Below are 14,458 nucleotides of genomic sequence, written 5' to 3'. Positions count from 1 at the left end.
TCTACCAAACTGATTTAGGGACTTTTGATTTCAAACCGACAGACTATCACTTTAAACAATATCGTTACAAGGACCTTATCGATCAGTTATTAAAGACCAAAACCTAAAGTAATACAGCTTTTTGTTCACACCGATCAGTGTTAAAGATCAGAGTGATAGTTGAACGAATATTTTTTTGTACGAGTTATTATTAAAGATTGAGACTATATATGAAATCAGTTGAACCAGCCAGAGACAACAATTCTCGACTGCGAACAAAGCCAAATCTCTTTACAAAAATATTACAAAAAAAGTCAGATTAAAGAAGAAGCACACACACTGATTCGTTATTTATCTGATCATATCAAGGACAAAATTCTTCTGTCTACTTCACATAAGTTGTGAGCAAGAAACTCTACTGGTCCAAGTCTTCAGTTTTAGTTTCACTAAGAGTTTCAGTTAGGCAATGTTAAGGTAATTTCAAATCACTTATAATTACCAAAGTCTTTTATTACAAACTGAAGGATCGAGTGTGCTAGTGCCTTCGAAGGAATTTCGAACACTACATTCTTCAATGAGCAGCAACAGCTCGTGTTCTAAGAATATTAACACCGATGAATTAAATCGAGTTTGGTTTAAAACCAAGAGGAAGAAACTCGAAGTAATCCTTCGTGAAGAATACTGAAATATTAGAAAACATTTTAACTTATGTAAACTGACTAACCGAAGAAAGACAGATTAGTTTTTGCATTCTTCAGTTCAATTATGGTGACAACTGAACTAACGGATGCTCTAACTGATCAAAACAATTTGAAAACAGCAGTTAATCAGTAAAATACACAAGATATGTTTATGGATGTTCGGAGACTTCAACTGCTCCTACGTCATCCCTTCTACCTCCACGGGTAGGTTTCACTAGAAGACATTGATTTATACAACTCTTTGTACAAAACCACTCAGCTAAGACTTACATTACTGCCTAAACTGAACTCCTAGCTACAACTGAATGCAGCACCTTCCAGCCAACATTTCTTTAACGTCTATGTGTCAAAGACTACATACACAAATTTAACGTCTTTGTGCAAGACGGTATTTGAGTGGATTTGAGAGTGAGTGTGTGTGTGAGAACTGAACAAGAATGTTCTCACACACTGAGAAAAAATGGCTTCTAAACTAAGATGATACAATGATGAAGATTCTCTCTGGGCTTTAAGTGCTTCTGAAAGCTGATATGCAACTGAGCGTGCCCTTTTCTGTTTTTCTTCTCAACTCTTTTCACTCTCGTATATTTCTCTTGTTTGAGTTTTCACTGATCTTCTCTTTATATAGGCGGGAAAAGCTGATCGTACACTGAGACTCAATTATTGTATCTGTTGCATTTTTATCGGCTCCTTGGACTTTGTGCTTCGACTTTACGACTGCCCTTCTGGAGCTTTTTGTCTTTTAATGCTCTGATGCAACGTCCATTATTGTCCTTTGACTGGACAATAGCTTTGTACCTTCATGCACAGTTGGAATCAATTTACTGTAAGCTTGTCTTGATCTGCAACTGAAATATTCTGACTGAAGCTTTGAACTGGTCAGATGGGCTGATCTTCAGTTGGGCTAGTGAAATCAGTTGACTCGTCAGTTGAACTGATTTCACTCCTTCAGTTGAACTGGTTAGTTGGGTTCTTCGTCAGTTGGACACATCATAGGCTGGCCAGGCTTTTGAGATCTTCCTACTGAATCACCTATCAGTTTGGACAATCAACTGAACTGTTTGTTTGAAGAACCAGTTAAACTGATTTAGTCTAGGCAATCAGTTGGTTCAATCAGTTGGCATCTCCGATGGCTTCAGTTAATGGTTTTGTAAACTGATTAATTCAGTTTTAGTTGTCTGCGCACTAAGGTAGATTATTATAAACAAAATAATAAGTTTTGTTAGCATCAAAATCAAGATTGCGAACTTGTCAAGTTCCAACATTATGTATTTTGATGTATATTGTGCATAAAAATTCGTTCGTTATGTGCAAAGTTTGATGGGATATGATTTAAACGATTTCTGAAAATTTTGAGTCACAAAACCCACTATTAGCTGTCATTTCGATTCCTGCGGTTTATAGGTCCATTTTTGGGAACGTTTTCAACATATGATTTGTAGTACTCTGTAATATTTTGATTTTATAGAAAATTCGTTATTTCTGATAAGAAACGAGGGAGATATGATTTTAATCATAAAACCGCACAAGCTGTGAAATTTTTGTATCACAAAACCCGTCACCTTCTGTTATATCGAATTCTGCGACTTATATGTTGGATTTCTGGAACTGTTTTCAACATATGATTTGTAGCACTCTGTGTTAACTTCGATTCAATAGCAAGTTTGTAATTTTCTGATAAAAAACGAGGGAGATATGATTTTTATTGTAAAACCGCAGAAACTGTGAAATTTCTATGTCACAAAACCCGTCACCCTATGTTGTTTCGAATTCTGAGACTTATAGTTTGATTTATGGAAATTTTTTCAACATATGATTTGTAGCACTCTATGTTATCTTCGATTCAATAGCAAATTCGTAATTTTTTGATAAGAAATGAGAGAGATATGATTTTTATCGTAAAACCGCACAAGCTGTGAAATTTCTATGCCACAAAACCCGTCACCCTCTGTTATTTCGAATTCTATGACTTATAGGTTGGTTTTTTTGGAAAGATTTTCAACATATGATTTGAAGTACTCTGTGTTATCTTCGATTCGATGGCAAATTCATAATTTTCTGATAAAAAATGAGAGATATGATTTTTATCGTAAAATCGTTCAAGCTGTGAAAATTTGTGCATGTTCTTCACGTTTTCTCATGTTTTGGTTGCAGGCTTCGTTGGGATCTCCTGGATCTTTGCTGCTGTGGATGGGGCAGCATGTCCAGAGCATTCCAAAGAAGCCCTCGACGTTTTTTAAGTATGATCAACGTGCAAAAATATTTTATTTTGGAGGTATGTGATTTGTCTTGTGGCCACCCGATAAAGCATGACTGGGGATTTATGATTATGGGATTGGAAAGCGGTAAAGCATGACCGGAGACCTCTCCACCTGGTAAAGTATGACCGGGGATTTATGTATGTTGGAGTGGACATCCGGTCGAAAGGTTGTGGTGATCCATGTCAGCCAGTACTGTGGTTTAGTCTGATCAAGTATGAAAATGTTTATGCAGTTATGACATGTCTATGTTTATGTATGTTTATGTATGTTCAACTGTTATTTCGTACACGTTAATTTCAAATGCATGTGATTTTATTAGCTACTATTTGCTATTCATGGTTTATGCGTGTTGAGTCTTTAGGCTCACTAGACTTGATCGATGCAGATGTTGATGCTTTTGAATATATAGGACGTGCTGACCAGTGAGCTTGCTCGGGCTGTGTGCAGTGCAAACCCAAGGACCGCTATTGATATGAAGGATTTTATGCACGTTAAACTTTTTACTCTGATTTTTATTTATTCAAAATTTTGTGGGCAAACAAGTATTTTCAAATTCACGTTTTGGATAACNCCGGACTCGGAAAGTGCTGCTGTGAAACTTATGTATTTGCAGTTTCTTGAGGATATAGAAATAGTGAATACGTTTAGCTGGGGTTCTGCTGTGTTGGCATATCTTTATAGAGAGTTGTGCGACACATCAATGGGATTAAAGGTTGATTTGTGTGGCCCTGTTCAGATATTGCAGGTAATTTTACACTTCTACTGTCATTATATTTGTTGTAATTAATTTTTCGTACGATTTGACTATTTATGTTGTATGTTATTACAGATTTGGGTGTGGTCTAGAATTACTCTTCTTTCCCCCGATAGAGCGCAACAACTATCTATGTCAGCAGAGCATGCTGGAGATGTGCTTCAGGGTCTACCATTCCCACCATACGGCGCACGGTACTAATAAGAAATAATTAACATTTATTATTATTATTTTGTTATTTAGTTTTAATGAAACTATTGTGTACTTTTATAAATTGCAGGTGGAGACGCGGTTTCTCTTGGACACATACGGCCCATCATTCTGTCCGTATAATGAGAGATATGCTTGACAGGATGGTAGAAGGGCAGGTAGATCAATAAATTAGTTGTTTAGAGTTTGAAATTTTTTACAAATTCAGTCTGAATTATATATTATCGACTTGATAATCTTTTTTTCATTTTATTTGCTTCAGTTTCTATGGACAGTTTATGATATTGAATCCCCGGAGGTTGGCAGAATTCTTGATGGAAATAGAATTCATCTATGTCGGTCGGCATGCGCATTGATCAATTTTCATATAGTTGAGATGCATAGACCAGAGCGGTGTCTCCGACAGTTTGGAATGCGTCAGGGTATTCCGCCACATGCTAATAACTTCGACAATTTCCATAAACTGACGCGACAAGGCCGGAACAACTGTGATTGGGCGACATATCACAAAGATTTTGTAGAAATGTGGAATGATAGATATAATTTTGTGATTGGTGGGGATTATGTCATACCTGGTTCACCCGCCATCACAGTGGACTATATTGGTTGGTATCATCGCATTTCACAAATAGTGCTCTCGCCGCCAGTGGTACCTCCAAACATCATGGGCTACCATCCTGTTGATGCAAACTACCGACAATTTATCGTAAGACATGTTCAATTTATCTACATATGTACGTAAATATAATTTACTGTATTAAATATATGTTACATAACGTATGCATCTATGTCACAGACACGCCCAGCTCATGTGCAATATCCACCGATGTGGACAGGAAATGAGTTTGAACCCGGACCATCATCTTCAAATATGGCATACACTACTCCGCCAGTGGTTTCAAGCTTTCCATCGTATGACGCTGGTTACTACACTCCATTTGCTGGTAGTTTTACGCAATTTTTACAAAGTGACTTTCGACCGGGTATGAGTGAGAGTCGCCCTACATTTAACACGTCGCCCATACAATTTGAACAATATTCTGATACAGAAGGGTATGAGGTTGGTGGGAACATTGCCGATACCAGTACATCTGCAGCCCAAACAAGTACGCATGGAGATGATGAACAGATGTTAGGTCGTGGACGTAGAGTAATCAGAAGACCACCGTGTGGCACTGGAGGGCATCGTTACCATCGACATTAACTATTTATTTAGATATACACAATTACTTACATCGTATTGTTGTATATTTTTCAATTTTTTTATTTTTATTTTAATTACAAGTAGTTGCTGCAACATATTTTTTAAACATTCATATACAATTTTTGTATTATTGACTTTTTAAAATTTTAGAATTTATTGATTGTGATTTATTATACTTTAAATTTATTATTAATCTTCGTATTAGTAATTTTAAAATCAAATAATAATAAAAATAACAAATATAACAAAATTATACATAATATTAAAATACAACCGAAAAAATTAGAATTACATTAATAAAACGTAAATAATACAACTAAAATATAAAAACTTATCGAAATTACCTTTTCAAATGTGGTTGTACGGAATTTGTAAATGAATCAGCGAACGATGTTTAATATCTGCAATAAATTACAAAAATTATCAGAAATATAATACAAAAAATAAAAATCAATATAAAAATAAATAATAGAGATTCGACTAAGACTCGGCGCAATTCTCCCAAACTCTGATACTCAACACAATTCTCCCAAATCAACTTCTGAATTACCGAGACTCGACGTAAATCTCTAAAATTTTGATATTCTACAGAATTCCTTCAAATCAAATTAGAAATTCTAATAATCATACTATCGACGTAATTTATAAAGAAAACATAGTTACGGATTCTAAAAATTATAACTACCATAAAAAAAACGAAGCGAAGAGAAAACACTGAATTGTCATAACAATACAATACTAAATTGTAAAATCTACGTCACAGACATAAATATTTGGCACCATAACTCGATCTTCTCACATGCACCCTACCTGCAATGAACAAGAATTATAAATACATACAAAATTTTAATTAATACACAATTTTGTAATTAAATTAATAAATTCATATGTTATGGTTAAAAAATAATGTACAATACGTTATTGTACATCTTTTACCTCCCACGTTGTATCTCCCTCGATGATGACTGATCCATCTCGTTTCTTATGCGTGTCGTGCGATCTCTGCCAGCCTGCCTCCTTTGTCGACGAACACTATTGTGTTGTAATTGGAATGTAGGTTCATCCCAATATTGTTATTATTATTATCCCACGTTGTCTCTCCCTCGATGATGGCTTAACACAAATTTTTGTTTTTATAATAATAAAAAAATTGTTATGTCTTATATTAAAATAAAGAGTTTTAAACATGTGTAAATAAAATTTTCAAATATATTAAATTTTCAAATTAAAAATTTAAACAATTAAGAGTATAAGTAAATTAAAAAGAAAAATAAACATAATAAAAAAACAAATGAAAAATTTACAAGATAAATTTATATTTTTCAAAATTGTTTTACTAAATATAAAATTTATGTTAACTTAAAACTTAATTTATTTAAAAAAAATAAAAGATTTTTAAGTAAATTAATTCAAAATATATCATTGAAAATTCAGGAGAATTTTTATTATTATTTTTATGTTAACTTAAAACTTAATTTACTTACAAGATAAATTTATATTTTTATTATTATTTTTATTTATTATTTTTACGTACTATTTCTAGTACTCATGAAAACTTAATTTTTTATTATTATTATTATTATTATTATTATTATTATTATATACTTTATGTTAATTAAGAGAATTTTTATATTATTTTTTAAAAAATAAACTTATAAAACACAACATCTGCAATACAATTTTTCATTTGTAATGACGAGAATTTTCATAAAACCTAAAATTCTCCAGTAATATCTTAAATTTTTTAAAAAATATTTTGAATAGTACGTAAAATTCATGAATCAAAGAATTTTATTCAATCACAATCACAAATTTATAATTTATTTCACATAAAAATATATTACAAAAACATTGGCCGTACATATATTTAATCACAATTTGTGACCAAAATTACAAAAATAATATCATATTAATATTAAAAAAACAAAATTATAAAAATAGTATAATGCAACCGAAAAATTATAATTACAGTAATACAACATAAATAATACAATTATAAATTTAAGAAATTATAAAAATTACCTTTTCAAATGTGATATTACGGAATTTGTAATTATATCAGCTATCGAAATTTAACATCTGCAATAAATTACAAACATTATCAGAAATAATATACAAAAAAAACTTCAATGTAGAAAGAAAAAACAGAGATTCGACTTAGACTCGACATAATTCTCACAAATTCTGATACTAAAAGAATTCTTCGAACGCAATTTATAAAAGAATGAAATAACTGAACTTTTATAACAAAAAAAAACTGACGAACACTTAAGCCGAAGGATGTGAAGAATTCGATAAATACTCGGTGTCCGTGACACGCTATCCCGGATTCAGAATCCGGGACAGTCTGTCCCGGATTCTGACCGGGAAAATTTGTCACGGATTCAACAGAATCCGTGAAGTCACGAAATTTTTTTTTAAAAAAAAAAAATTAGAATCCGGGATTTGAAAGTCCGGATTGTAATATTTTCACAAACTTTTAGAATCTGTAATATTTTAATAAATAAGTTTTAAATATATATTATTTTTAAAAAAAACCCCATGAAATACAAGCAATTCTTAAAAAGATATTCGAGGGTAGTTTTAAATTTTAATACAAAAGCACTTGGTGTTTTTTATATATAGAAAAAGAATGACCTTATTACTTTGGGTTTTTAACTCCTTTTCAGAAACCCAATAAGTTGACTTAAAAAAAAGGAAAGGAAGAAAGAAAATTGCCTCCCATAATTAATATTGCATAACGATCATGACATCATTCTTAGCACTGCATTCTTGATTACTAGAAAACACAATCTCTTGGGTCCGAAGCACATAATGTGCAATTTCACCTCCCAATTCATTAGTCACAGTGTATGTTCAATTATTTCTTTTTAATTATTAATTATTTGCAATTAATTTTGTTAGGATCATTTAATCTAAGTTTGAATAAAAATAAGATTTTGCATTTATAATTTCTCAACGGTGAACTTGAACTTCTATGGTTGGAGGTTGTTTGTGTTTTAGTTTAATTTAGAGAAATTTAAGCCACTTCCTAAGCTTTTGTGGCGTGTTTTAGCCACCGCTGCCACGAGTCTGCCGTTCGCAGCATTGGGGTGCCGGACCTCGACCTTGCTGGAAGAATGGTTAAATTTTCCGGCGTGTTTGAGAATTGAAGCAGTCACACAGAACTGGGGAGGGTCTTTCAACTCCTTCAGTAAGCTGGCACCTCAGGTTTCTGTTGTACATGTATGTATAAACATTTGGTCTAACAAACAAATACCTCTCTTAAAGTGATACTGTTTATTTTGCAAATGGTATTGAGAACAAACCATTTCCCAAATTCAAATCCTTTATTGTTTGCCTTTGCTCATATGACATGTATCATGTCTTGTATAAGTCTTCACTTCAGGTACTGTGCACTAGTTAGATTAAGGAAAACTTAAAGAGAGGCTGTTACTGAAGACAGCTTAAAATTAATGGCTTCAGTTGACAATTTAGGAAGCTTATATTTCAGTAAGATATGTGGTGTGGTTACTTGATCAATAAGAGAGCTTAATATTAATTTGATGCTCTGCCCAATTAACCAACCATAATTAGTGTGCTTACTAAGAATTTGTTGTAGACAGTATGATCTAGTATTGTGGTCATGTGCTGCTATATAAAGCTAAGGTGGAAAGAATGCAGACTTGCTGTTTGTTTTTTAAAAAAAATTGAACTTGCCATTAGTTTATTTTGAAAATTATCACTGATCTGTTATCATCCGTATGTTGATTGGTTTTAGCGGACATTGATATATCCGGATCTGATTGTGTTGAACATTTATTGTTGTCTCTTAAGTTTCTCTTCATTTTTACTTAGACATTAAAACAAGAGTTGTTTAGACTCCAATATGTTGTACCATGGTTCAAGATGTTGCAGAATTATTTGGGATGATGGTTGAACATCACAAGTTCTTCCAACCAAATATGAGAAACTACACGTAAGAACTTTTCATCTTTTGGATAAAATCTGTCATTATGAATTCAGCATTGATCTTTGAACCATCGGGTTATTTTCCTGCTGTTATGATGGTTGTTTTGTGAATCGAAATTCTATGTAGATTTTTCTACGTATTCAGGTGTAGTTTATGTGGTTAGATTCCTGCAGTTTTTTAATGAATATCTACTTTACATAAGATTGTATATTTGATAAACTTTGTGTTCTGAATTATAACTCTGAAGATGGGAGTGTGAGACCAAATTTTATCATTATGAGGGGATCCACTAGCTCTATATCTCTGAGCATTATGCAGAGAAGGTGTGAATTATATTGCTTCTTAACACCATCTTTTGAAGGTTTCAAATGTGAAGGGCTATAAATCTTTAATGAACATACTACCATTTTCTGATCCAAATATTAACTTATTAATCGAGGCTTAGCTTGTATTTTAGGAGATTCTTTTCTGTTCATTTCTTATTTAGGGATGTGTACCATTTTGGAGGATAGAACCAGTATTACAATCAATCTCAATACCATGAAGTGAGAAATGAATTGAGCGAATTCGATTTTTAATTGTAGCTATTGTGGTAATGTTTATATTTTTTCAATTTTGGTGAATTAAAAAATACTTTTTACTTCACTACTTTATTAAAAAAATAAAGTTAAAGGTAATTTAAATTTTAAAAAATTGTTAAATTAGTACAACAATAATCAACAATAACTTCGTAAAATTAAAATTACGTTGATCGAACCGGTTCCGAGTTCGTGACCAACTATTATTATTTTTAATATAAATTACTTTTATTAATAAAATTTTTTTTATTTAGTATTTTGAGTTGAAACAATACTAACTGATCATAAAAATAAAATAGTTTAAACATTGATTTTACAATTGAATATCTAAAATTAATCACGATTTATTAAAATATATTTTGAATATTCCGGATTTTCGTCGGAACTTGAGCTTTGAAATTCATCGATTGTTTCAGCAGTCCTATTCTTTTTTACGGCTGCAAACAAATCTCATAGGCACGTTAACATGCAAAATGTTTCTAGCTTTAAATTAGTTCTTTGTTCACCAATTACTCTTCCACACACTGAAAATGTTGATTCGTAAGCAACACTTGAACTTTGAACGGTAGGACATCTCTTGTAATTGCCGCTAACACTGGATAAAGTTGATAATTTACTATTCACAAATCAAGAACATCGAAATTCTCTGTAGTCTCAATATATTGGTTTAGATAAATTTAGATTTCGTTGTAATTTGTTGTTGTCACCGATTTTCCTTTGAACTTTTGTCGTTTCAAACTTTGAAAGAAGTTGAGTGCTCCACTTTTGCTTTTATTTGTCGGCCCCTCCTCCGGCTACGCACTTGGTTCACATCGTTCACTAGAATACAAATCAAACAATTCTTGAAGAGAATGCATTATTGACTTCTCTTGATCGTCAACATTCATCTGAAGAAATTTAGCATGATATTCAAAAAACACATCTAATCTCCTTGATTTTGACTAAGATAAAGTAATGTTAAACCATGCACAATTGGGATATTCTCCCACTATTTTAAAATTTTTTTCCCATATTCGAAACAAAATCGCGCATAACAGAAAGATCATGATATTCAATAAATTTAAAAAACATATTGAAAAGCAAATGTAGAAATATGGTTGAAGTAGGGTAGTTAATGCCAGAAATTTCTCGATTGTTTCTTTAAAAATATCTAACAAAGAAGCACATTTACTCAAAATATTCAAATCATCGCCAGTCAGCATTAAAAAGTCTACCGCATTATTATTGTAATATGGATTAACTAATCTTGAAAACGCAATAAAATATGAAGCAACTGATATAAAAAATTCCATCTAGTTTCAACAGGAAGAGGAAATTTTAAAAATTTAATTCCGTTTGATTCGACTAGTGTTTCTCAATCATGTCCATGTCTTCTTTCACGTAATAATTTCTCACATACATTGAATTTTTCTATTACAGTGAACAGATGCTTATCACATGCACATTTAACACATAAGCTGATAATATGACATACACATCTAATATGATGCAAATTACCATCTAAAATCGGTTTTAGCAAACTTTTAAGATTTTTAATCGTAAGAGTATTGACACTCGCATTATCTAATTTGATCGAAATTATTTTATCTTGTATGTCATAAATCTTAACAACATTTAAAACATATGTTAGGATCGGTTAAGGATGATGATGTGTTTAAAAAGGGGGTTGAATAAACACTTCGGTTTATGTAATCTTTTTTGAATATAAATCAGTTCTTTAAGGAACTGATTCAAAAATATTTTGTGTCGATATCAATCAGTTGACTAATGATTATAGTGCGGAAATAAACTGAAAAATAGATTGAATAAATTTTGATAGAGTAACAAAAACAGAATTAATAGAATGATGAACACAGAATTTTATGGATGTTCGGAGTCTTCAACTGCTCCTACGTCATCCCTTCTATCTCAAAGATAGGATTTCACTAAAAGACTTTGATTGATTACAAAAATTTGTAATAACCCACTTCAGTTGGACTTATACAATGTTAAACTGAATCTCTTAGCTTATCTTCTTTACTTATCAGTTTGATAACTGAATAACTCAGGTAAGTAGCATGAATGCTACAAATACAACAATGAAGTAAAAGCAAAATTATTTCCTTTGTAAAATGAATAAAGTTGAGAGTAAATAACAGATAACTGACAGTTGTTCTATTGATATTTCATTTTGTTTCGTAACCTTTCATCAATTGAATTTATCAGCTATAAATAGTATTTGATTCTAATGGTCACATTGAATGTATTTAATGGTTAATATCCTTTGAATCATCTTCTACTCCATGTAGACGACTTTATTCTGACAGAGGTATGATGTATTAGATTGTTCTGTTTAATCTGTTCTGCTTTGATGTTTTTCAGCTGAGTATTTCAAAATACAGCTGATGACATGGCTAACTGATCAGGAGTCAAACTGGTCGACTGATCAATTTAGCTGGACTCATCAGTTCTAATTGATGTCTTCTCAGTTTGAATACTTCAGTTGAGATAGTTAATTTCAGTTCAGTTTTGCGTTGTCTTCAGTTCTGATCTTCAATCTGTCTACTGAGTTTCGAGACTTATTTATTCTTATAAGAACTTTAGTCTATTAACTTCAGTTCTTAATCCGTTTAAGTTCAATAAGTCTCCTTTCAGTGACGATCTCTCAGTTACATCAGTTCAGTTTGGTTCTTCAGTTCTTTTACGGATTTGTTTGTCAAACTCTAAAACTTATAAATTCCAACACTGGAGCTGCTTGAGCTCTCAGTTTCTGATGCTTCGTTGTCAGTTTCACTCCATTTTGACTTGTTCTCTTCAGCACTAGGGCTTCGTGCTTTCTTCTGGATGATTGTTCTCGTCCTTGAATCTTCTCCTGTGCTCGAAAGGCTTCTTACCCTTTTAAACTGATCTCTTGTTGTCTTTTTCCGGTTTTGGACAATTAGCAATGAAGTGACCAATTTTTCCGCAGTTAAAGCATGCATTTGGTACCTCTTTTGATTCATTCCTGTGATTGTTTTTTTAAAAGAACCTTGATTCTTCTCATGAATTTTCCGGATTTCCTTACGAAAAATGACATTACATCATTGCTCAGTTGTTCAGCTGACTTCTCAAATGAAACTGTTGGCTTCAGTTTCATCGCGCTTAGGCAATTGTAACTGTAGGGACTATTGGTTCGCCTTCCCTTGTTTGCATCTCGAATACATAGGATTTTAAATTAGCAAACAACTCATGTAGCTCTATCTTGTTCAAGTCTTTTGATTCTTTCATGGCCATAATTTTGACATCTCATTCTTTGGGAAGGCCACGCATTACTTTTAGAGCAATCTCTTTGTTTGAATGCACATTTCCTAGTGCATTCAGTTCATTTACGATGCAGCTCACTCTTCCATCGAAGTCATTTATTCATTCTCCAGCTTTCATCTTGATATTTTCGAACTTCTGAACAAAAACTGAAAATTTGTTCTCTTTAGTCTGCTCGTTGCCTTAACACAACTAAATCAACTTCTCCCAAATTTCTTGAGCAGATTTACACATTTTGATCTTGCTGAAAGTGTTTTTATCCAGCGTCTTGTACAGAATGTCCTTGGCAACATTTTCCAATCTTGCCTTCCTTTTATCTTCTGTGGTCCACTCATCGCATGGGTTTTTGATACAATGAGGCTCTCCGTCAGTTAGAGCAACAACTGTGTTTGTTTCATAATTTTCATGGGTTTGTCAGTTATGACGTACCACATGTCAACATCTTCTGCAGTTAAATGAGCTTGCATTCTGATTTTTCAAACATCGAACGCCTCTCTGGAGAACATAGGGATCTTGTTGAATGAAGATATGGTTAGCAGTTTGAGCGTATGGAATATTCAAGACAAAATTTTAACCGCTCTGATACCATTTGTTAGGATCGGTTAAGGATGATGATGTGTTTAGAAAGAGGGTTGAATAAACACTTCGGTTTATATAATTATTTTTGGATATAAATCAGTTCTTTAAGGAACTGATTGAGAATCTTTTGTGTCGATATTAATCATTTAAATAATGATTGTAGTGCGAAAATAAACTGAAAGATAGATTGAATAAGTTTGGATAAAGTATTGAAAACGAAATGAATAGAATGATGAACACAAATAATTTTATGGATATTCGTAGTCTTCAAGTGATCATACGTCACCCCTTCTATCTCAAGGATATGATTTCACTAAAAGACTATGATTGATTACAAAGATTTGTAATAACCCACTTCAGTTAGACTTATACAATGTCAACTTGAAATTCTTAGCTTATCTTCTTTACTTATCAATTTGATAACTGAATAGCTCTGGTAAGTAGCCTAAATGCTACAAATACAACAATGAAGTAAGAGCAAAATTATGTCATTTGTAAATTGAATAAACTTGAGAGTAAATCACAGATAACTGATAGTTGTTCTATTGGCATTTCGTTTTGTCTCGTAACCTTTCTTCAACTGAACTTATCAGCTATAAATAATATTTGATTCTAATGGTCACATTGAATACATTTAATGTTTAATATCCACTGAATCGTCTTCTAGTCCATGTAGACGACTTTACTCTGATAGAGGTACGATGTATCAAACTGTTCAGTTTCATCTGTTCTGCTATGGTGTTTGTCTGCTGAGTATTTCAAAATGCATCCGATGATGTGGCTAACTTATCAAGAGTCAAACTGGTCGACTAATTAGTTCAGTTGGACTACATCAGTTCTAACTGATGTCTTCTCAGTTCGAATACTTCAGTTGAGATAGGTCATTTCAGTTCAGTTTTGCGAAGTCTTCAATTCTGATCTTCAATTTGTTTACTGAGCTTCGAGACTTATTTATTCTTAT

At 32.4% G+C, this 14,458-nt stretch overlaps 1 protein-coding gene across 1 annotated transcript; it reads left to right on the top strand.

The window, feature by feature from the left end:
• Positions 1-3,518: 3,518 nt before the first annotated feature.
• Positions 3,519-5,198, top strand: LOC140991749 (serine/threonine-protein phosphatase 7 long form homolog). Its single transcript, XM_073461886.1, has 5 exons — positions 3,519-3,686; positions 3,771-3,889; positions 3,976-4,063; positions 4,168-4,611; positions 4,702-5,198. The coding sequence occupies exons 1-5, from the start codon at positions 3,543-3,545 to the stop codon at positions 5,107-5,109; spliced, it is 1,203 nt and encodes a 400-aa protein (XP_073317987.1). The 5' UTR covers positions 3,519-3,542; the 3' UTR covers positions 5,110-5,198.
• The last annotated feature ends 9,260 nt before the right edge of the window (positions 5,199-14,458 follow it).

The sequence above is a fragment of the Primulina huaijiensis genome, chromosome 13, assembly GCF_012295235.1.
Source record: "Primulina huaijiensis isolate GDHJ02 chromosome 13, ASM1229523v2, whole genome shotgun sequence".
NCBI classification, from domain to species: domain Eukaryota; kingdom Viridiplantae; phylum Streptophyta; class Magnoliopsida; order Lamiales; family Gesneriaceae; genus Primulina; species Primulina huaijiensis.
Note: the sequence above shows the minus strand (reverse complement) of the source record. Positions and strands in the feature narration are given on the sequence as shown.

What these genes read in the sequence shown, in the direction of transcription:
- LOC140991749 (XM_073461886.1), top strand. Translation starts at nt 3,543, where the DNA reads ATGTATTTGCAGTTTCTTGAGGATATAGAAATAGTGAATACGTTTAGC. An exon ending in GCCCTGTTCAGATATTGCAG is followed by an intron (nt 3,687 to 3,770) that starts GTAATTTTACAC and finishes ATGTTATTACAG; the next exon opens with ATTTGGGTGTGGTCTAGAAT. An exon ending in TTCCCACCATACGGCGCACG is followed by an intron (nt 3,890 to 3,975) that starts GTACTAATAAGA and finishes TATAAATTGCAG; the next exon opens with GTGGAGACGCGGTTTCTCTT.